The 25,623-nt window shown below is 40.1% G+C and overlaps 1 protein-coding gene across 1 annotated transcript in view; it reads right to left on the bottom strand.

The window, feature by feature from the left end:
• NKD1 (NKD inhibitor of Wnt signaling pathway 1) overlaps positions 1–25,242 on the bottom strand; it is a 110,012-nt gene extending 84,770 nt beyond the window's left edge. The window contains exons 1-3 of the mRNA XM_074913299.1: positions 25,035–25,242; positions 24,862–24,894; positions 24,498–24,655 (exon numbers count right to left, since the gene is read on the bottom strand). Of these exons, the coding sequence (XP_074769400.1) occupies positions 24,498–24,655; positions 24,862–24,894; positions 25,035–25,059 (216 nt within the window). The 5' untranslated portion in view covers positions 25,060–25,242. The remainder of the gene's footprint in view (positions 1–24,497; positions 24,656–24,861; positions 24,895–25,034) is intronic.
• Positions 25,243–25,623: the final 381 nt, after the last annotated feature.

Below are 25,623 nucleotides of genomic sequence, written 5' to 3' on the forward strand. Positions count from 1 at the left end.
TCCCAGTTACTTTCTTCCCCAAACACTGCATCCACAAATGGATTAGCTAATTAATCTAGACACAATTAATTAAGGCCACCAGCAGCAGAACAAAATTGCTTTGCCAGTTGCCTATGCATCTGGATCTCCTCCCACAAGCTGCCCAGAGAAAAAAAAACTGGGAGGGCAAATCTCTACAGAAAATCAACTGTAAAGAGAATAAAGTGAATTTAGGCCCTTTGAAAGAAAGCAGATTGAGTAGTCAATTTATCCTCAGAACAGACTGCTGAACAAGGTTATGTTCTTCCATGCTGCCATGTTCAATTCCGTACTTGAGGGACCATCAGTACAAAGGAAACAAGGTGAATTCAAAGTCCCTGAATTTCTATGCTTTCTGTTTGAAGATACCTACTAGAATGTGAAGCGAGAGCAGGTGCCACAACTATCCTTCTGTGGCATATTTGGTAGACTGTTAACAAAAAATGTTTCCTTGGAAGTGGCATTTGCAGCTATATGACTAGCTATGAACCAGAGACTTCTAGCTCTCTTTTCTCACACAATTTATTCTGGACTAAAGGTAACTCAGTAAAATCAAGGCAATTTAAAAAAAAAAAAAAAAAAAAAAAAAAAAAAGATCTGCAGATGAGTTAGACTTTGATGATTGCAGTCTATGGTACTTGATTCCAAAAAACACCTCCTTTCCCAAGCCTGTATATAGAAGATACAGTCTGAGCCACACTGTCACAAATTATGTCTTGTTAATCCTCTGTTGTATATTGTCAAATTACGCTCAGTTAGGCCATGGTTGGTGGGGTTTTTTTTTAGACTTTGATTCTAATGATAAAGAAAATTATTGCTACAGTTGTTAAAATGCATCCACTTCTAGACCAGAACTGGAAGAAATAGTTCCTAAGAGGTGCAGAACAATATTTAAAATGAGTATCATCTTCCTCGATGTGACTGGATTCAAAATCATGTAAAGAATATTTTCAACGTATAGATTTTCATGCAGCAAAGATTTCTTAAGTGGGAAGAATGTTTCCCAATTTAGCCTACTATTTGGCTGCACTTCCTTCCTCACCACTCCCATGGCACTGTGTCCAGCAACAAGAAATGGGGAGGGGGGAAAAAAAAAAAAAAAAAAAAAAGAAAGAAAGCAAAGAAAGAAAGAAAGGAAACCCTCAAAACCCCAATGCCTGCCTTTCAGTTTGTCACATTGTTTTCATGTGCCACGAAGGGTGCCGAAGACTTTCCACAAGCTTTCCAAAACATCTCACTTCCAATGCATCTGAGCAGTAAACTCCCTTACTGGCTACTGAAGAATGAAATTAAGCAAGTGGCATATTTTTAAAGTTTCAAAATACAAAGTTTATTGGGAACTTCAGTATAATTGTCTCAACCCTGCAAATTATAATGAATATTTAATGTTACAGTGCTACCACCACAAAAGGCCTAGTTCTTTTGATAAAGACACTGATTTATCTCAGTGTCCTAGGAGGGTGAGGCTGAAATATTGCAAGAGAAGCTGGCTTGGATCTAGGTTTCAAAAATGACAAAAAAATTATCAACCCTCAGTTCTTAACTGCCTTACATTAGTCTTCAAAGTTAAAAGGGGGATTAAAAACATCACTAAGTAAGGCAAAAAAATACCAGACATGCTGGATTTCAAGCACAGTCCAATTTTATCTCCTAATTATTTAAAATGCAAGCTGCCAAGTGCGCCAACCATTATGACAAGAAAAATCTGATCCAACATTGCAACAACAACAACAAAAAAATGTTTATCAGAGAGGTCTAAACCACAGACTCGTTTTGTAAACTTTGAAGCAATTTCAGAACCAGTGCATTATATCTCAAAGGAAAAGATAAACCCTCACTCACATTTTTCTATAAACAACAACAACAAATATAAATGGCTCAGCAGTCTTCATGCAAAAAAATTAAAAGTCTTCCCTGTCAAAGCCACAAGACTTCAACAATGATTCCTTCTTATCAGAGACATTTCCGCTAAGTGCAAGTAAAACCCTTGGCAGAAGTGTCCTGGCTTGTGCGTGTCAAGAGGGAGGAGCAAAGAGCCAAGCTGTCTCTCAGGGCTCAGAGCATTCGTTTGCTCTGAAGGGAAGAAGCAAGGAAACCATTTGCCTGCTTTAGGAAGAGTCTTGTAAGACAAGGGTTTCATCCCCTTCAGAACCATCTCTGGTTTCCAAGACTTTTGCAAGGAAAATTGCAAAGTCAAATTGCACCTGAGAACTAAAGACTAAACAGTGAACCAAAGGCTTTAATGTGTGAGAAGGAGACACAGGCAAACACATTTGAAGCAGCAGGGAAATTTCATGTTCTTACCCTCCACTCATGTTTTTTCAAATGCTTCTGGAGGATGAGCTGGCTCAGCAGATCAGAAGGGGAAACGGTGTCTTTCATTAACAGGCTGCTGTTTCAAATCCAGCTCAGTCTTAGGGTGGCTGAAAGTTACCATCCAAGAGGTGGCCAATGTTAAATGAAATAGCGATTTCACTTCCAGTTTCTGTTAAGTAGGTGTCTGCAACACAACTGGCAGTTTCACCAGACAGGCCAAGCTCTGGCTCTCCAAGCCACGACCGAGGTGTGCTGGCAGGGCAGAACGGTGGCTCACACCTGTTTTGTGGCAAAGGACTTCATCTACCAGTGCTGTTAAATATGAACTGAGAATGAGTGTGTGTTTTTAAAAGAAAGATGAAGAGGAGAATTCTACATACATGACTTTTTCCCGATTAATTCCAGCCACAGAACATATATCTAGCGTGTTTACACTATATAAATTATTATTACATCAAATTAAACTCAATACAAACTCTTAAATTTTGTTCCAAGCTGTAAGTGAGGAGCTGTAGGACTTTGCCATCTGATACAGTGCTGCTATCATGGTTTATGGAGCAAATGACTGAAAGCTAGGAAATTTTACGGGATGAACCTCAGCAGAGTGCTTCAGGCTAGTCTCTCAACATTAGGACATCTGAGAGTATGGCTACGTGGCAGGCATTCCGCAGCAACAGCTCATATCAACACTTCCACTGAGGTAAATAAAGGCACAAACTGCCTCAAATTACCTTGTGTTTACCATGGGGTATAAGGGAATGCAGACAGGACTCCATGGAGCAGCCAGCTACTGGCGTGTCCACAGCCTCTCTTACCCAGAGACCACCCGCCCTAAAACTGCAACCAAACTCCTGCATCAGCCTTCAAGGTACTTGATCCTGAGATACCTCCACTCTAGCCAGGCACATCTTCCTACACAGATAAGGTGGGACGAGGTGGGGTTTAACTCTTCCAACACTTTGCCATTCCATTCCCTGCCTGGTTGCCAATACATCCTCAGCGCAGACAACCTATTTTAAGCTTTCTCTTAACATTGGCTGTCCCTATATGCTTAAAGGGAAAGGCAAGCCACCACCCAAAAGAACAGTCCCCCGGGAGAAATCAAATAATTAGCAACACGTGTTCTGGTGGAGAGAGGTGCAGTGCACATGATGGAAAATTCTGGAAAAGCAGTGAACTAGACATTTGGTTTTTTAGCAATATTTAGTCTAACTCAGCCCCCACATAAGTTAACTTCTGCACTGACAGAAGTACGCTGTGTAAATTTTTTAAGATTTTTTTTTCTTTATATCCTATCCAGTATCTTCTCTTGAGAGTATTCAAAAGAGCTGAAAAAGGGCAGTCTGCCCTCATGTCACTCTACAGTAGCAAGTGTCTGCTGAGACACAAGAGTTAGAATTACTGTTTCCAAAGCTGTGTTTTCACCTATATGTTATTGATGACAATGTTACTGATGACCCAGTAACAAAGAGAATAAACCCTACATTGTCACAACTCTGACCATATATATACACACACACACACACACACTCAGGAAAAAGAAGGTAAATTTAAAACAAGTATTTCAATAAGTGAGTGTTAGAAAATAATATTTTTCCTCCTAAATGCATGGATAAAGAACCTTTTGCTAGTCTCTGAATTTGGCTTTCACAGCTACATCATCAAGCAATGTCTTACCCAATAAAAATATTTCTGTAGAATTTAATAACTACATCTATAGCACCTTGTCTGAGATTCAAAAGCATTGGAAATTAAAATACGGCAAGAGCAGAATGTATGACAACTCTGTGAAGTAATGTCTATGCATACATTCCCTCTTAACATCATGATTAATTTACTGCTAGGTCTATACTGTAACAAACTTAAAAATAAGTTACTGGTTCTCCCCCAAAACAATGCCCACTCATAGAAGGCAAGCTTTTGGGCCCTGTGCCTGCTGAGCTGTTTTCTGCCTACTGAATGATGGCAACCAGAATAAAAGTCAACAATGCTCAGACGTGTTAAGAGCTTCAAGCTCTTTGCAGCACTCCCAATAAGCCATAAGCAAATGTGATATTGCAAAATGACTTGTCATCACCCTCTTCCTGCCCTTCTCAACACATACATTCCTCATGAAGGGATCTTTTCTCTCCAATAGCACCTTTGAGATACTGAAACCTTACTGCTCTAGTATTTTATTTCTGTCCTATTATAGGAAATAGCAGGGGAAGATGTCTGCTGTTACACAGACAATTATATTTATGAACTGAAAACAACTTCCAGGGTTGGCGTTTCCAATGTATTTATTATTTCAAGGACCATTAATCCTTATAAAGGACAGAGCTCTGAGTTACAACTAACTGCTGTCAGCATAATCTGCTAAAGCCATGTCTAAAGTAACAGCAAAGTAACAGCACTTCTTGCACTGAATGGTATCATATACAAGACATGCACTGAAAGAGAAAAAAAATCCATACATCTCAATTTTGCTAACATAGATGTACACAATTATTCTGTGTTTTCAACAGAAGAAATTGAAATGGACCGAGTCCAATGGACTCAACTTTGAAGACCCTTTTCCATTACATTCTTGAGAAAGTTAGAGATGTAAACTGTGCAGTTCTAAGACTTCTGAGAGAAAATAAAACCTTTATCATTTTCCGGGAATTATTCCTCATTCAAACAGACCTCCATTACCATGTCTTTACACCCAATCTTTCCTAAATTCCCCCATTGCTATTCCTAGTTGTACTCCTTCACAGTTCTAAATAACCTTTTCTAAGCTTCAAACAATATAGACTAAATTCTCATTTGGTCATTGATTCAGTATTATTTACTAGCATGTTTACATATGGAAACTGATTGCAATAGGTGTTCCAGAATAGCTGCTGCACAAACACTCTGTATCACAATAAAAACATGTGTAAGTAAGCACATAAATTACTGATAAGTAAAAGTACTTTTTATTCTGTCACTCTATGTCTGTAACAAGAAGTCTTCTTATCAATTTCCCTATGTACACAAGAAGCAAATAATTTGTTCTTTCAGTCGTCTTAGTTCAACCACCCTTGGCTCTTCTACGAATTTCTTCAAGATCACCCAGTATCTTTCAGGGGGTTTCTCTGTGAGCACAAGGACATTGTAATGTGGCACAGAACCATATATTGCATACTGCTTGCGTGATAAGATCTCTACATGCGTGCAAAATGCTACCAGACTCAGACTGGTCTCAGCATCTATGCTGAAACACGTATAAGTTCACTACATATGTTTTTACCCACAGATCTAATAAGGCTAACAGAGGAGTACTTGCAAATTCTACAAGGAATGAGAAACAGTGAAGAGTAAGAAGGCTGTATATCTATGCTAGTTTCTGAAGAAGCAATGTCCCCTGCAATGCTCCAAGAGTGACAACTCAGCTGCAGTTGTAGCCTGAACTCATTGAAATTTCCTACTGATTTTCAGTAACTCCCTAATGAGGGCTTCAAAAAGTCAGTAAAAAGAAAGAGGATTTCTCTAAAGGTCACATTCAAATGCTTCTAAACAAGTGATTATTTTCAATCCCAATCTTTTTGGTATCAACTGGAACTTTGCCTGAGAAAATGGTTTCAGGACTCTGTCCACTGATTTGTTTGTACAGTGGTACAGGAAATATGCAAATAGATTAAAATTTATGACAAAGTGCCAAACATTTGAGAACACCTCTATACTCATTTCTGCAACATTCCCAACTACACAATTACAACTGCCAGAGCCTAACTGCACAGAAATCAGCATTAAAATCCTCTCTGAAAACAGACACCATGCAGCATCTGATGGGCTTGCTTGCCATCATCTCAGGAACATCGCACATGTTCACACATTATCAGCCTTCGCTCAGAATGAAGCCAGGCTGAAATTACATTAAGTGCCACACACCAGGCTACAGATACAATGGGTGACAGCCCGGGAGAAAGCATGTTCAATGCCTAGCTTACTTGTTCTGTTCACATTTTGGTGTTCATTCCTCACTGACATTCACAAATTGTGTCTTCTGACAAGAATCTGGAGCCTTAACCTCCCACTTCATAAACATACTGCCCAGTCAGACCTAGCTAACAGATCCAAGCAGACAGGTCTCCTACCCAAAGTGAGAGTTGTTCTTGCAATTGCATTAGGCTCAAAGCGAAAAAGTTTAGCTCACCTAAGTCTTACTGTTCACCTTTCTCACTTAAAGTTCTCCAAAACCAAGGATAGTCCTTATTCAGTTTAAACCTCTTCCCATCTATCAATTAATTTTATTTGCTTAAGTAATGAAACATAACAAGCTATCAAAGCTGAAACAAAGAAATAAAAGCTTTCCTAAAAAGCTAACATGATAGGATATTTACTTTCTTCTCTGTAAGGGCATACAAAATTGAGTTTTCATTTTGAGATAATTTATGAAGAGAAACATTATTTTTCATAGACAATTAAGATTTGCAGCTCTACTACATCTAGCCAAGTTGTTCTTATTTGCCAGAATATTCAGAGTTTACCCAGTAAAAGAAAGTGTCCGACTCCAGCAAAAATAAATATTTTCTAAAATAAAGACATGCTTAAAAAGCAAGACTTGCACAGCACAGCTCTCAAACCACATGGGTAAATTTTAACATTTACATCCCTGCTAACTAGAGGCAGGCTTAAATCAAAACCACAAATATGGAGAAAGTCTGAACCCAGATCAGAATTTTATAGCTCACACCCCAACTCTTAACAATGGCTGGAAAATGCTTTTCAAAACTTCTACAATATTTGTTCCATACACAGGAAATTAGTTTAATAGTACATCTTCGGGGATTAGCTTTGTTTAGCTGTCCAAGCCTTTGATTCAAAGTCTGTAGATAGTATTGCTTTAGTTACTACACAGAAACAGACATATTTCCTGATGGGATGCCTCCCTTGCTCACATGGTCATTCACCTTAATCCCTGCTAACTTTATAGGATGCTATACTGCACGTATTGCCTGTAAAGGAAGTGCTTTATACATGTTTCTTGGCCTTCCTCTATTCACAGCATGAAAATGGTGAAGATAAATATATTGCTGAAGCATGGGAATTGGGAAGTTGGATAAAAAGCATTACATTCTTACAGAGGAATTCTTCATTTCTAGACAACATAAAGCAGCTCCCGAGGATGAATTTACTGCTTTTCTGCTTCAGCACAGTGGGCTGTATTATGACCCTATAATCCACTGCGAGCAAGGCAGCAGCTGAGAGCCGCACTGCCCCTGGAGCTGTCTGAGAGATCATGATGATTCACTGAATCACAGTTTCCTTTTCAATTTCCCCGCCGCCTCAAGGAAGGCAGCAAGCACTGCCTCTGCACTGTCCTCTTCCCAAAATGATTCTGCTCCTGAGCTGGGCTATGCTCCACCGCCTTTCCACTCATAAATAGGCAAGTAAGGAAGTAGGAGATGTGAGGAGAAATTCTTTAAGCTCCAGAAATACATATATGCTACACATGGTTTCTTTTAGCCATCTGTACAGCGGGTATGGTATGGTTAGGCAGTATGTATGGCACATGCTTGCCTCAAATGTTACAGTATGGTGTGCTAGCCAAGGCAAGATGGCAGAAGGATTCTTGATGTTCCACACCCAAATGTGCACCCTGCTAGTCAGACCCCCACGTGGCTTCTCTTTCTGAACAATGCAGCATTTAAATCAAGCTAAGGCAATAGCTGTTAAAATAGAAGTATCTAGCACGTACAGTGTTGAGACCCAAGGAACTGGAAGGGAAAGAAACAAGTACAGGACAACTGCTGAGAAAGTGTGATTTGTGAGCATAGGTGGCAAAGATAACTTTATGTCCCCAAAGGGAGTAGAAAAACACCCAACAAGAAGCATATCCAACAAGATAATAGTACGATTCTAGCCAGACTGACCAAACTCTCCAAAACCAGAGAGCTGCGAGATTAAAACCATCCTTACAATTCAATATTGAGAGAAATCATCCTTAAATACATAATAATGGGTTTTGAGATGTCATTAAATCCTCTTTAGACAGACAGAATTTGTCTGAACACATATTTATAAGGAGGGGGAACGGGGAAGCTGCGATGTGCCTGGCTGCAAACACACAGCTGTAGGGGTGTGCTCACTGCTGCCAGGCTAACGGGACAATAAGTGCCTCTTCAGCACCATACAGTTAACTGTACTCTCTATTGTTTGAAAGAACAAATGACATTCCCAGCAGAGAATTCTGTGGCAATATCCATCACTACCATCAGTCACCACTTCTAAACATGACCGTGGGTGATATATCACTGCCAGCACCTCAAGGAGGAGGGAAGAGGTGTTAATTAACCTGTAAACCTGCTCCACTTTGTGCTTCAGATAGTACAAAGGCCCACCAGAATAGGAGGCATAGTTCACCCTCATTATAAGTCTCTCTGTTACAAAGCCAATGCAAACAAAAGCCTACTGCTTTGACTCACCACTCCAGTTCATTGTAAACATTTTGACATGCATTTCACTCATGTACAAACTCTGCTGCTCTGAAGAATAACCTTCAAGAGAGGGTAACTTCATTATTCAAGCAAACACCAGAAAAATGTTTATCTCCCTGCAAAGCCTCAAGTCTAGCTGGTGAATCAGAGCTCATCATGAACATTTTTCTTCGCCCTTTAGCTATGTCTGTGTCCATTTCACCTAGTAACAGTGGTAAAAGTCTGGCATTCTCCTCATCCTATATTATTTACCTATTATGATTTATACATATGCTAGCCATAAGCTCTATCCCCGCATTCCTACTAATCTTGCACTGAATTTATATGTTTTACAAAAAGCAAGGTACAGCAATAAGCAGGAAGTCTACATCAGTTGAACGCACGTGTCCTTGGACAGGCCTCCACAGGAGTGGAGATTCAGCACATACATTAAAGACATGTCTCTTCCACCACCTTCTAACCTTGTCCAAACTCTTGTTCAGATGAGTGGGAAGTAAAATGTCTTTTTTCTCCCTATGTTAAAGCTGCTTTGATTAATACAAACTTTTTAGAATTAGACTTCTTGAGCCACTGGACTGTGATGAGAGCTGGACAGTTCAGAAAGGCCCCTTCCCAAAAGGATTTTAGGAAGATTACTGTAGAGTAAAAAGAAGAAACAATATAAGAAGGTTTTTATGCAAAGAAGGATTATATAAACTCCAAGGGGAATTCAAACATTCTTTTTCATTCTTATTTTCTTACTTTGTTCAGGAAAGTAGGTAATAAATACCTAGCTTATTCATAAAAACACAGCAATGACTTAAGTGTTCTGCTGGCATTGAAGTTCTTAATGAACTTTAAATTCCCTCAACAACCTATGTAGGTAAAAGGATAAAACCTATCCCCACTTCCCTGACGAGGAAGTGGGATAAAGTGGGTAAAACTGGAGTTTCAAAGAGAAGACAAATGAGAGTAAATGAGTGGTAAGTGCTTAGCTATGTTTGGTCTCTGTAAGATTCATGTTTCAGCAACTTGAGAAACAATACACAGCTAAAGCTAGGGTCTAGACTGGCATACAGGGCTCCTGTGTCTCATTCTTAAGCAATAAACTCAGAGTTTCAGAGACCAGGTAGCACCATTGCAATGGCTATGTATCTCTGACCACCCGCATCACAAACAGCTCACAACTTCACATCCAAGCCCACAGACCAGTCTTCTAATCTCTGATGACTTCAAAGCCTACCTACCTTGTGATTCAGAGTGCTTAAGAAAGCTGTATTTAACCTATTACCCTATCTCCTTAAGTACAACCGTGCTGACGACCTACCCATGAACATCCCTACCACTAAGTAGAGACCCAAGGGGCTACACTAGTCAGCCCAGAAAGCAAAGGCACACCCTGTTATCAGAGATGCAAGGATTGCACAATAAGCCTGTGCCTGAACCACAGAGAACTTTAATTTTAGAAGGGATCTTTCTGCCATATATGCTTATATATAAAATATGGACCAGCACCACTTGTTAAAAGATAAATCTAAGAAGTGCTGCACCAGAACATACGGCTTCTAGCAGACAAGAGCTACCAGTAATTACTATCACAAGATAAAAATACAAACAGAAACTATTTTATGATTGAAGCAATAAGGATTAAGGGCACAAATATCCCATCTATACTGCCTGTACTTCTGACATGCCCATTCTCACTCCCTCCCCTTAACAACCAAGTCAACAATTTTGTTATATCCTCTGCATGCGAATCCTACATTCATTTTTTTGACTGTGTCCCCAATACCAAATGAACCCTAATTTTGCCCTTTCCATCCTTTACAAAGCCTGTCTACATAAACTAAACAAAAACTCCATTCTCTGCCACCTTTTTCAGGCCTCCTTTCAGAGGAAAAGTCTAGCCATTCCTTTAACCAGCCCACCCTTGTCTTCTTTCTTATGAGCATATTCTCACCCAGTCTGAGGACTGCATTTTGCTCATTCCCGTTTGATATATTTATTGTGAGACAGAATCATATGAGATTGAAGGCCCAGAAAACCCCATGCTGTGTACCTTGCATAAAATGTACTTTCTCTTACACTAGAAAAAAGCTTACATGACATATATTTTTTATAAATATATATCTATGAAATTTTGAAAGTAGGCAAAAAACATTATAATATCATAAGGCAGCAAGGAATACAAAAGAAGAAAAAAACCACAGTGAATAGAATTCTTTTTTATAAAAAAGAAAACTATGCTTAACACAAACTCCTTCATGAATTCTCTTTATACTTCCAGTGACATGAATTCACCATTCTGCTGACACTGTTGCTGACACTACTGAAAAAGTCACCCAAGAAGGCTCATTTTAAAATAAAATTTTACAAGGAGAGGAAATGGGGATTTGTAATGGAACATTTCCTTCTACTTAATCACAGCATCATTACTGTGATCGTATAAAGTCCACTCGGTCTTTTTAATTGATTTAATGATAAAGATGTAACATTTTGGGGGTAACTGCCACAAAGACATCCAGTTAAGAGAGAAAAATCTTAAATTATAGTTACCAAAAAAATCCTCACACCCCCAAATTATTTAATACCAACAAACAAGAGACTCTTGCAGTAACTCTGTGTTTCCAATACAGTTATTAATTTTTAATCCTACCTTCAGATTCCATTGACTCAAGTCACACTGAGGAATTCTTAAGTATTTACAACCATCAGTCAAACAAGGAATCTTTTCAGCTCTTTGCCCTTAGAATCATGACATATAAACTTTCAACTTCCATACAGAAGATATTTTTAAAATGAAGAGTGCATTTCCCAGAATAATGATGCTCTAATACCAAACAGCAGCTCAGTTATTTTGTGTTAAGAAACCAAAGACCTTCTTACACAATTTCAAAGCAGCAGCTGTGACTTTGTAACTAGGGATTCATCCTGGCCACCTGCTTTAAAACTAGCCAAAATAAATGCAGTGGGAAGGTTCCTGTCGATAACCATGAGATGGCAGGGTAGCACAGGTTGTTTTCTGTTAGGCCTTAGGCCCTAGACATCACTAACTTTGAGGGTCTCACCTGGATGAGGACCTTGAGACCCAGCTGCATCTGAAAGCTGGATTAATTATTAAGTGCTAGACTGCAGTACTGTTACTCATGAGGAGCAAAACTTCATTGCACAGCTGAGATATATTGTTCACAGCATGCCATTCACAGTATGATGTTTTATTCCCACAGCAGATGATCCTTTTCAACCACTCGGCAAACTGAAATTATTATGGTCTGGCTTGTAAGGTATTGTTTTCTTTAAAGAAAGGGTTTGTTTTGCTGTTGGGTCTGTTCTATTAAAATATACTCAAAACCATCCGTAATAGTAATAACAGTAAATTAAAAATGGTGACTTTAAAACCTCAAACTAGCCTACTTTTTCTAGCCTTAATGAAAGCACAAACACTGCGAACACCAGTGCCCACCAATGCAACTTAGTGGAACACAAGATCTTCCCAGACTGACAACCACAGCTAAAGCACCACAGTGTACCTCTGGAGATATTTCAGGGCTTAATCCTGCGCTGAGCAGAGTTAATGGAGAACCAATGGACTTCAACAGTTTGGCCCACAAAGACTCAGTCATTTCTAATACTCAGCATTAAAAAGAGAGTGTATTTTGCATTAACCTGAAAATAATCCCCTTCAGAAAACTACACTACAAAGTACTACAGAAGAAAAAGAAACCTTTAATATTTTAAAAACACACAAACATGTTCCTAAAAGTATATTTTAATAGAAACATTGTTAAGGAGGGAGGGAAGGAAAAACAAACAAACAAACAAAAAATCAGTGCACTGATAAGCATCCTAGGTTCTTTCCACTTTCTACTCCTTTTTGTCTTGCTTTCCGCCTTTGGACACCCCCTGTATAGAGGCACATTGCAGACAAAGTAACCTACTGTAACACCAGCAGTGCTGAGGTGGAAATGTGCTCTTCTCCTTACGGCCAGCAAAGGACCCACACTTTGATCTTCAAGGAAAAGCCTCTGGATGGTGCAACTCGAAAGGCTGCTGCAAGTTTCTTTTTTTTTTTTCTTCTTTTCCTATAAATTACTCCTCCTTTTGATGTCTATTCTTGCTCTTAAAAAAAATACACACATCAGGTTAAGATGAAAACTGCCCACACGACAAGTTTGTGTTTACAAGCTCAAGAGCAAGTTTCACTTGAACACAGGTCAATGCCGCTTTAAGAAAACACCACATACCAAAAAAATCACACATGGTTAGAACACATCACGAGCAGAGAGGAATTGTGGACTCAGTCTGTGAGGCACCGAGCCAGGCTGCAAAGCCCTTTGAAGTTAGAAAAACATCCTCTGGTCAGAGCACATTTGTGAAACCGTGGGACAGGCGCTTTAAACAACATTCACTCCGAGATCACCTGCGGTGTGCCAGTGGATTGGCGCCTGTGTAACTTCAACAACGTAACCCTTTATATTCCACAAAGATCACTCACTGCAAAATCTGTCCCATCAATAGCACACAGTCAAAAAACCACCTGGCAAAACCTGCAGCATTTCACCCTCTGTACAACACAGGCATGTGAATTTCGGGTAAACCCTTCTGCAAGCAGAACTCGGTCACCAGAAGAAAGGCTGCTCTCCCTGGACATGGCAGCACTGGCACAGAAAGAAGGCATCACCCTGCAAGAAGGGGCACTGCAAACCAGTGCAGTGTGGCACAAAACTTACAATGTTGTTTGGCGTGCAGCCGGGTATGACACAAAATACTCATTTGACACCATCACCATGAAAAGAAAGATTCTTGGCTGTGGATGGGTAAGTCCAGGTAACACATACTTCTTTTCCCCCTCTCATTTACAGACAGATGAGACTGAACATAAGGAGGCTGCTTTTTCAGCTGAGTTACTTCCCTCTGCCCAGCTCTTTCAGTCAGCTATTAGCACCCAGCCCACTGGCATCACTAAGCTATGCCAACACAATTGAAAGCCAAATGCTATCCCTGATCTGGCACGTCTCAGACCGGCATGCCTCTCAAAAGTCTCTGTACATATTTCTAACTGAAGGCAGAACTGGCTATCCATTCCTGATACTACTTGATGTTGGAACTGATAGGCAGTAACAGCAGATTTTGAGTAGACCCCATGTCTACTGCGAGCATGGAAGAAGGAAGCCTCACCCTGTCTTTGTACAGGGCTCCTGCTGATATTAGGAGACACTCTGACTGTACAGTAGGCCAGGACTCTTTCCTTGCTTAAAACATAGCCCTCAAGGCATGACATTAGCATTTTTCTTGTCTAACCATTCTGTTGTTCTGTATTTTACGAGCCTTCCTATTTTCCCCAGTGGGGGTGAAATTCTCCTCATTTTTCGAGGAGACCAGGGCTGCCAGTGTTGCCATCAGAAACACACATGAGGAGGGTCAGATTACTGTTGCGGAGCTAATAAGGGACCTCACAGTCTTTTTGCTGCTCCCACAGGACATTACCCATTGTCTGGTACTCATTTACTGGCAAATCTAGGGGGCTTCCCACTACGGTGTCTTCAGTTTCTGTCTTTCCAAAATGGGGAAAATCAGAGGTAGCCCTAGACCTAGACCTCAAACACAGAACAAACCTCTGCTAAAACAGTACATGTTTGTTCACTGACAAAGCACAGGCAACATCTGCATGCTGCAGTCTAGGTAGTCCCTCCTGGATAACAGCAAATGTCCAAGGACATAGAGCAACTTCAACGTGCCTTACTTTTGTCTTTAATCACACAGTTCTGAAATTTATTTCATTCTTTTTTTTCTAAATCGCATTAAATAAAAAAAAAGGTAATCAAACGGCATATCTAGAAAAGAATGACATAGTAAGGTTGATGACCAAATTCCAATGAAGTCTAAGTAGCATCAATGCATACAATACTTCCTTTCCAAATGCTGGGTTTTTTTCATTCTTTTCTGTTACATGTCACCATGTTTTAATCCAAGAGCAACTGCCTTTCAAAGAAAAACCCTGTACAATAGTTTAGGCAGGAAGAGATCTTATTTACTTCTTTATGATGTGCATTAGTCCAGAGTTAAAGACTTTGTGTGCTTCCTATTGGTCATAAATAAACGATTAAAACCAGCCTCAGAGTAGAAGAAGAAAAAAAAAAAAAAAAGAGAATGAGACTGTGGTGCGATACTTTAACCAACCAACCTAATTAGATAAAAGACACCTTCATACAATAAAAATGTGGTATTCTAATAGGTATTAAGCAGTTCTGTGGGAACAGCATCTCTCAAAACATGCTTTTTAAACCTATCTGCAAAATTACATTGGTAATTACAAATGGGAATTTAAGTGGCAGCACAACTGGGAAAAACTTTTGTGAACCTGTCATAAAATGATCAGATAAACTGCATCTGCAGGGCAAAACACACTGCCATTCTACCAGCAATGTAGCTGCTAGATAAAAAGACTATTAGTCGCACCACTTGAACCTTCCTTCGTCTTCCACTGATGTGGCAGAGAACTCGATACAAAACCACTGAAAGCAATGAGAAGTTTCCTCTCTATTACAGCAGAGCTTTCGCTTCAAAACATAACAGAGAAACATTGCAGAATTTTTCAAAATTATAAAACCAGGCTTACCTAACAGCACTGAGTTAATTAAAAATATACCTTAAAAAGTAATTTATTTATGGTATCCTGAAAAATGCCTTTTACATACGTATCCACATCAGGAACAAGACCTTGCACATAAGCTTTGCATAAATAAAAATGGCTTTAACTGAGATAACCTATGAAGTTTATCCTCAAAATAAAATTAAATATTCGAGATGGCTAAATGAGGCACAGTTTTTCCATGGGAAAAATATCAAAGTATTATTTATTTTCCTGTAAGTACTTGTTTTGAAAAGCCCTTCCTCCCCACCTGGGCTTCGGCTAAAAGCCACAATCTACATTTAAACAGTGTGTACGCTTTAGAAAACTATCAACCATCTTTTTTTAAAGCAGGAGCATATGAAATTATTTGATCCACTTTTCATATAGAAACTCTAGGGCTGACCATAAAGAAATAGGCAGGCTCCCAGTATAAACTTACCAGGATTACATCAAAGACCTTCCTCTAGGATCAGACGATTGATTTCTTCAATGCTTTTTAGAATTTCTTCCAGGATATTTTGGGTTATTGCCTTAGACCTTTGCTCAGCTGGAATGACAGATATTCTGTTTGCTAGACTATGATGTTCTCTCTTTATAGGGGAATGAGTGTCTGTAGTTTATACACACGTACGCTATGTGAACAGAGAGAGACTTGGAAAGTTCACAAGCAAAATTATTATTTATTGTTCAAAAAGAGTAGTTTATTACAGAAACACTGATACAGGCTTAACCGCAGCATCTTATGCAATACAGAGACTGCTTGTTATTCTGTGAGCTCAGGACTGGGGCACTCTACGCTCAGAGAAAATTCCCACTCCTCCAAACAGGCATTTGTTCTTTATATGCATTTAACACATAGGGCTTAGCTTTACAGCTACTACCTTCTTTACCTAACTCTCTTGAAACTAGAATTGTAAAAAAAATTTTAGGATAGGGCAATAAGAAGCAGCATAGTCCTTACCTACCACTATCAAATCTTGGGGGAATCAGACAGCAAACTATCTCCGAGGGCAATGCAACACACTACCCACCATTCTCCTTCCTCCCCCAAGACTAATCTGTCACCTCCATACTACTCATCATTCGCATCAGAGTATGGATCAAAAGATCCGAGGCTGCTCCCAAATCCCATTTCTCCTGCAAGACAGTACTTTGTTCTGTCACTTCCCTACTGAGTCTATCCCCTTATTTTATGCCTCACAGCATGTGTGGCTGTACCCCAAGATCAAACACCCATGCATGATTTTCTTTCACAGATCTTGAATCACAATGTTACACTTTAATAGGAACCTCAATATACTTAATCCCTTTAAAGCTGCCACAGTAATGCCCCCAAATGCATTAAATTCCACCCTAATCGCAAAACACAAAGTATTTCTCTGGATGGACAGTACATAGACTGTTCTGACCACATGCCAACACATCTCCGAGCTAAAGTAACATACACTGCCTGCATTTGTTAGTTTGAAGTCCAAGGATACATGGCTGAAAATTCCAGGCACTTTAAAAGTTCTCTGCTGCAAATTTTGCTCAAAACATAACTGATTACCTCCCACATTTTAAGGGAGGATCTCACATTCTCAGGGATTCTCACTGCAAATGGTACAAGAGACCAGTGTCACTGAGCCTGCACTTACATCCAAACACATTAAAACTGAAAGCAAGACTGGTAGATGGCACTTTTCAAGGTATAAGCAAGACACTCTTTCAAAGTCAGCTCAGTGAGTTTCAGAGTTCCTCTGAATTTTCCAATTGAGAAGTGTTAGTGAAGAAAATTAGCAAACGATCAGAGCTTTGACAAAAAGCAGAAAAACGGCTTCCCTTAAGTCTTGTCCATAAGTATCATATTTTATTAACAACAGCTTCAGATTTAAGGAGCAACTCTTTCTCATGTACATTTGGCAGGGACCTTGGGTTGAACCAGGGAACCCCAGGGTCTTCTGTTATCCCTGCCAAGGGGTTAGTGTGGTGGGATCTTTTAGGTGTATTTTTACAGGGCTCTTCTTGGCCACTGAGGAGCTTCTCAAGCACTTTATGGCATTTCAGTCTCCTGCGGCCACAGTTTGGTCTTCTGAGGAGCAAAAGGATTTACTCCACCAAAAGTTTTATAAACTAAAACAATAGCATCATTTATTGCCCTACAATATACAATAGGCCACACCACAGAAACAAAACTAGCAGTACTCAATTTCACAGCTGTTACAGGACCTCCCAACAAGAGACTGCATCATTCCCTTCCTCAAACTATTAGACTCTGTATGACTAAAACAGAAGTATTCCTCACCTACGATGGGCACATATTAGGTCAAGCACATGTATAGGTGCAAAGGAATCTGGCTGAACACTTACTTGCAAATGTAAGCCTGTTGGAATGCCAACTCCCACGGCAAGCCAACAGACTGGTCCTTACTAAACGGTCACATGCAGTTACATGACAGCAGTCTATTTGGAAGACACTAAATATACAGGACTTTTTGACTCAAAAAAAAAAAGGATGTCTCACACGTTCAGAAGTGTCATCACTATTCTGCAAATTACAAGACAAAATATGTGCCATATTGCTCTGATGACAATAAATCCACAAGTTTACAAAAAACAAATGCACTGTATGGCTGTACCCCTTGCAGAGAGACCAGGATAGCAATAGTTGAACCTACACAAGTCATTTCCCCTCTCTCTTAGATTACGCAGTAGTAAAAACATCTGCGCCAGCACAGCCCTTTCACCACAGCTAACACCACTGGCGTTCCACCACTGCAAGACAAATGTCATGAGATATTCCAACACAAACATTTTTTGCTGGCTCAGAAATCAGACACAATGAAGATTTTGCATTTGGAACTTGGTTAATAATTCTTGAATGGAATACAGTCCAACTCAGTCTCCCATAGCTGTAGTTACTCTGTAGGAGTAAATACAAGCTTAGTTTTGCTGCCAATGTTGGCAGATATGACTAAATAAATTCACAGAGAAAGTGTACTTGACCATTTCTTCACATTAATTTTTTGAACTAAAAACTATACTTCATTTTCCATTAAAAGATATCTATAAATATCACATAGTATGAAAATTCCCAAGTATTCTGAGTAACCAGTATATTAACTAGAAAAGTGGTTCAATTACAAAAAAATACTTCAAGTATTTATACATTTCAACATCTACCATTTACTTTCCAACCAGGTTTTGATGCTGACATTTACGAAGCAAAATCCATCCACAAGGATTTCTGTAAAGGCCAACATCTGCAGCACAGGGAGCAATGTTCCATTTTGATTTAAATATCATCACCGAACAATTATTTCCCCAACTTTGGAAAAACTAACTCTTAGAAAGTTTCAATACTCAAGAGACTTCTCTTTCCTCTGTTCATAACTCAATTCAAAAGAAACTATAAAAGTCAACCAAGATCTTCTTCTGAAGGGTGCCTACAAACAGGCACTTACTGAGCTTCTCTTGGGTCTTATTACAGATCTCACAAAACCTACAGAAAACCATTCTGTTAATGAATGCTGCTGTAAAGAACATTCCCATATGTCGACAATCATGTGCTACAAATTTCCCATTTTTGTTATAACCAAAGTTTTAGTGTAAAGTCTGGTCTACATTATTAGCATTTAAGTCATTAAAGAATATATATAACATACTGTTGTTACTTTTCATCCCAATTTACAGAAGAATATGTACTCCATAACCAAGGCCTTCTCATTCAGAAGACCTAAGGTTTCACTAAGCCAAGAGGGACTGTCGGTAACCCAAGAGACATAACTTGTATCACTTAGATGAGGACTTCATCCAGCTACTACGCAGAATATGCTTCCTTCATACAAACATGGATCTAAGTAACACGACTTCAGAGTGGGTGAAAGACAGGGGGTTGTTAGAAATTTAAAAAAAAAAAAAAAAGTTACTTTAACAAGATTGTTTGCAGAAACTTCATGGGCCATTCAGCTTTCCAATCAACATGCCAAATTAAAAGTGCACCACATTAAATCTGAAACACCTATAAAACAAGCCCTGATGAAATACAGACTGTCTTCCATCCACCTCTTCCATATGGCTCAAGCAAAGTCAACTTTTAATTTCATAACACAAAATATTTAATTTATGCTTTTCTTCATATGTCAATTTAACCTCCGGCACATAGCTTTGAAACCATGTAAGGATGCCTAACACTTTCCATATGGTAACTGAATTGTGGCTTTTAATTGCACCAACTGGTATCATTCAAGGATAATTCCCTTGGAATCCAGCTTTCTGCTACAGTATTGGCCAATTCACTAATCTCATCACCATGGCACTAATACTTTCAGAGACTCTTTGATTGTTAATATTCATATTATAATTTTCCCAAATCAGAGCTGTCAAGATATACTATGTGCACCACTAATTAAATTATCTTGGTTTGTTGGCACCAAATTTCAACACTAAATAAGATTCTGCTTCTCTCTCTTTCAATACAAAGTTTGGCAATTTTATTTTAAATGCCATACACATTATTTTGTGTATCAAAATATTTTTTTAGTCATACCAATAGCTATCACTGCCAAGTCTGTTATTTCTTTTAATCCTCAGAGTCAATACAATTATCTATACAATACTGACATTAATGTACTTGAAAATATTTCAGTTTAAAAGATCACTTCAAGCAGTCACACCAAGTAGCACCCACAGAAATTTTAATTGCTCTTCTCACCGTATCAGTAAGGTGGCAGTCTTTCAAATGTCACTCTACCCATGAGATGACCCCAAAGTAGTGCTACAATTAAATCTTCCACTTCAACAGCCTTTAGGTCATAGTACATATATACCACTAAAAAAGTCTCTTTTCTGTTTATTATTTTCATTATGGCTGAATGACCTACCCAGCTGTGTCTTCCATAAGGCTATGTATTTTTATATGCGCACACACACACACACATGCTATTTAACAGTGGGGGATTGGGAAGGGCTTTTTTTTTTTTTTTAATTTAAGCAAGATCGTGCTAGAGGATCAGTGAAGTTGACACTGGCGTAGCCTCCTCTCAGTCATGCAAGGAATGCCCATTAATGTCACTGGCAGTTACAGGCACAGAACAAATGGAGAACAAGCCCCACCTCTGAACCAGTGATGTGCCTCAGCATTTCATATGGTATTATTCCCAGACCAGATACTCAACTCTAATTAATATCAATTGAGGTTGAACATGAGGATCACTAGCACCAAAGAGCCCAGCAGAAGTGGTAAGCTGAAGTTTTTTCTATTATGCCTAAAATGATTACTTATAACTTGATTCACTGCGAGCTGGTTTGAAATTTAATTAAAAATATAAGATTTTTTTTCCAATCCCAAGCATAGATCTCAATGAGATGCACAAAAAACTAGTAAAATTTCCTATGGCTTTGAAGATAAAAGTAAATTGAACTAAGCAAATGTCATATTTAATATCCCCCTCTAGCATAGAACTACTTCTCAGTTAAATAAATAAATACATGAATATTTGCAAACAATGTTGATCTCCAAAAATATTTTGTAAAAGTAAAGACACTGAATAAATTTAAACTTAAGAATTATACAGGATAATCCACAGTGTCAGAAAACCTTTCTGGGCACAAGTTAACTCATTCGTAAAGCAGCAAAAGAAGTGTATTCAGTTGCTCTAACAGATTTACAGCCCCAGTGGTTTCAATTAGCTTTGAAACTAGAAGACGACTCTGGACCTCATACTTCTCATGCATGCAACAGAATTCCTTTTTTCTTTAATTCTACATGATGTGGAAGGCTGCAACCCAGCCCTCAGCCTCCACAGTAATTAAAACATTTAGAGCAGAGCAGCCCCTGCTGGGCGGGTGGCAATGGTTTAATGAGATCAGAGCTCTCAGCCCAGATCAGAAGGCTGTACACACACCAGAAGTGCATATTTCAGATACACTCCTCTTCCCCTGGCTCATGCAGTCACCCAACAATTTACTATGAGATCCTTCTTAGATGACTGATGCATTTGGCAACAGCTGGACTCTGATTACTGTTCTTCCAGTGAAATGGAGGGGGGAAACACAGATGAACAGGACACTACATGGATGACATGCCAGCTGAGGGAGGTCTACTCTAAGCAAGAAGTTCTCAAAACTTCAATTCAGGAAGAAAAAAGGTGTATCCTTGAATCCTCCTTGTGTCAAACACCCCTTGAATGAACTGACATAAAGACCTCCCCTCCAGGGTGGGAAATTCAAGCATTCTAGAGAGGAGCATAAATGAAATTTTATTGCTTTCCTGTATAAGTCACTCATTCCTCTTGTAAAATGCTACATGAATCCCCCTGATCTTCAGTGTCATCTCCCCTGGATCACTAAGTTTATCAAAACAATTCAGTGTCCCTGTTCTTGAGGAAAACAGCCCTCCAACCACAACCAAGACAGAATTTTTGGCTGATATAGAGCATTCTAAGTGAAATTTCACTATAGAATTCAATTTCTAATCAAAACTATTCAAATCTTTTAAGTTTCAGACTTGGAAGCAAGTGCTTCCAAGGAGTGCTCTCCTCGTCCCATCAACAGGTCTTTGGAATTACACTGGATTTCACCAAATACAGCCCTACATACTAATGAAAACACCATCAACATAACTCTGGTTAAGAATTCCTAGGAGGAAAATTATTTCCAGCATCAAAATTTTTTTTAGTTTCAAAAATATTTTTTTTTTTGAACTAAACTCTATGTTTCTCTGAATGCAGATATTTTAATCAGTATTTGAGCTAACTTCTGCCGTAAATCACAAATGCAGCAATTAGGACCTATTTCAGGGGAAAAAACATGTTTTAATGAGAAGCCAAAGTTTCAGCTGTGACACAATAAAACTGTACCATTCCACAAAACCTTGAAAGCTCATTGAACATTTTACAAGGAATTTTGAAGGAGAAGAGCCCTTGATCAATTCAAGTGCAACAGTACGACATTACCGGGGAACACACAACTGTCCCACACAATCCCATGTGACTAACCGCTAGTTGAAGGGACTAGTATTTCTACATCTGAGGTGAATGAAGAGCCAAGAGGTTAGGCTACAATTTGCTTTGTATCTTGGTATAATTATACAAAAGATCAAAGAGATCTCTGAAGAGAAACAGTCATGCAATGTCAGTTATAAAGTCAAAAGCTGTGACTCCATAATCCTTGTCAAAAAGACTGTACATATGGCACATCTGGTTCCAATGTAGGATTAGAAATGCATCCTTCCATATTACCAAAAGTTCATATTTTAAAAGAACTTTAATGTAGCTGTCACAGTGTGACTGTGATAGCATGACAATTAAACTAAATCAATTAGCAGACTATATATGCATGCAGATACTACTAAATATATTAGGCAATAAATTGCGAATATTTTTGAACATTCAGAGACAGCTCTATTAGGATGACAGTAAAAAGCCTCACGGGAACAGTGCTTTTAAACATACTTAAACCTATTTACAGTTTTATAATGTACTAACACTGCAGACTAATTTTTTGTTAAGGGCTTGCTATTTGCTGAGCTCTCATGAGAAGCACACCTTGAGTAAGAAGATAAATGCTGTTCTACTGTCATTCCAGCTGAGCAGACCTCATGGAACTGGAGAAGTGAAGAGTTTTGTGAATACCAAAGTATCTTTGACAAAAGATTTTTTTTTCTTCTTTTCAGAAAGCAAACTGTCTTTGAGGAAGGAAATACATTTCACAAAGCTAAAGTCAAGACTTTTTGACCTTTAACTCTTGTATTTTTAGTTTGGTGAGTTAAGCTTCTTTCCTAGAAAGGTAGAACATATCTAAAAAGCTTGACTCACAAAAATGCAGAGAATTAAAAATAATTAGAAGCACATGGTTTTACTCTTTGCATCTGCACTGTACATGTATGTACCACCATTAGCGAGAACTTCTTTCTTTGGACGCATTGCCTCCAAATAAAGCACAACAGAAATCACTTCAACCAACCATACCTGCAAGTTGAATGTGGTTATGCTCATCAATTACAAACACTGACATCAGTATCTTATCCCCTTCGCCTTACTTCCAGTGACTCCCAAACAACTTATCCTCCTCTAACTACAATACTGGTGAAATCTAAAGTCATCATTAGCTTTTCCCATACTACACATCTTTTACACACTTTTAACTCTCCACCTAAAATGTATTCTCCACTTGCAAGTTAATTTTTCCTGAGACACGAGAAGTCCAGACTTCTGACAATAAAACTGGTGGCTAACAAAGAGAAGAGCCTGCAGGAGGTTTGGTGGCCCTGCTCTGCTTGTGCTTTCAGAGCCACATTCCTTGCTGGGAAGCAGATTCCAATCTCCCCATCTCTCAGGTTACTTTTCCACTGATGAAGCTTTCAGAGCTTGATCCAAGGCTCACGGAAATCAATAGGAGTCTTTCAGTAAACATCAATAAGCTCTGGATCATACCCTGAAACTCTGTGAGGACCATATTTAAGGATGGTTAAGTTTGTTTACCTCCCATCATGCCTTTTTGTTTAAAGAGACAACATGGGGGGGGAATGCAACTTAGACATTTCCTCCAGGCCAGCTTTACACGGGCAGACTTTACACGGGAGGAAAGAGAAAGGGTGGAAAGCGACCAGTGCAGTAACAGCCAGGACAAGTGACATGTGCAGTAACTCTTACGGAGAAAGTCAGCCACGCATTCTTAGCAAAGAGCTAATAAATAACAATACACTCTTCGGGGACTTCTCCTTTCCTGAATTCCTCTGCCAAAATGTCACAGACAAACTTGTGCACCAATCAGGGTTCACAAGCTTGCGCACACTGGCAGGGTGCTGGGCTTTTCCCTGAGATTCTCTGTTTGTTCCTGCTTGTGAAGGATTTTGTTCCCATCGTACTGCCCAGACACCAGCAGACAGGTCCCCTTTACTCCTCCGGCTTTTGTACCAGCACCAAGTTTGCAGCTCCTTAACTTCATCAAAGGACTGAAGGAAACCACCCACGGGGCAGCCCCTTGGAGCAGCATTAGGGCAAAGAAAACCCTGCCTTTGCACAATCGACCCTTGGGAGGGAGAGAGGGATGTAGAAAGCGCTTTTGGTTCTCCCTGTTTCAAAGAGAAGGGGCGGGGGCGGGCAGCGAGGAGCCTGACATACCCTGGCGCTGGAGAGCCTGCAAACAGCCCGGTGCTGGCAGCCTTGCTGGAGTCCCGAGCTGCTGCCTCCGCTGCTGCTGCCCCCGGAGTATTTCTGCTTCACCATCCAGTCCTCCAGCCCTCTGCGAGCCAGGGAGGCGTTCACCGCAAAACTATCACCTAGAAAAGAGAAGACAATGCCGCCGCTGAGCCGCCCGCAGAGCCCGCCCGACCCGGCGGCCACCCCGCGGCCACCCCCGCGGCCGCGGCCGGGGCGGGCACGCAACGCGCAAACCGCGGAGGAAAGTTGGGGGGAGAGGGCAGGGGGCAGGCACCCGGACCGGGGAAGGCGCTCAAAGTTACTAAGAGCAGGGAGCCATCCCTACCTTCTGGACTTTCTCTGGGTTTACAAACGGCAGCTAGGCAGATCCGGAGGAGAGTGTGTGGGGGAAATAATAAAGGAAGATCATTAGACACCAGTATAAAATCCCAGCCAACAGACCGAGTAAATCAGAATAAGGGGAAGGGGCTGAAGAAGTAGCAAGTGAAAGGAACTAACCATGTTTCGAGTGAAGTTTCCCCATCTCTCCGCATTGAGCTGCAGTTACGATTCATTTGACTGTTTTCAGTAGGGTCAGGTTCGCTTGTTGTTATTTCTGCAGATACATAAAATCCCAGCGTGTTTAGAAATCCATGTGCTCCGCTTCTCCCTGCTAACGCACAAGCGAGATCAAATCTCAGCCCCTCTCCTGCAGCACGGTCCGGCGTCCCCCTCTCCGCTCCAGCCTTCCTCCTCTCTCCTCTCTTTCCCAAAGACAGAGGCGGTTACAAAAGACCTTACTTCACCCACCGGGGAACATGATTGACACCTCATTGAGATTAGACCACTTGCAGGCAGCCTCCGCCTTCCCATTGGGCCGCGGCGGCAGATGAAAGGGGCGAGTGAGCCTTTTGGAGGCTCCAAAAAAAAAAAAAAAAAAGAAAGAAAGAAAAAAAGAAAAAGGAGCAGCCGGGGCGCGTTTCACTTCCAGCCAGGCACGGGCAGCGGGGCCGGCCCCGCTCCGCTCCCCGCGCAGCGCCGGGCAGACAATGCGCCGCGCTGCCCCCGCCGCCCCGGCCCGGGCCCGGCCCCCGCCCGCCCGCGGAGC

The sequence above is a fragment of the Athene noctua genome, chromosome 9, assembly GCF_965140245.1.
Source record: "Athene noctua chromosome 9, bAthNoc1.hap1.1, whole genome shotgun sequence".
Lineage (NCBI taxonomy): Eukaryota > Metazoa > Chordata > Aves > Strigiformes > Strigidae > Athene > Athene noctua.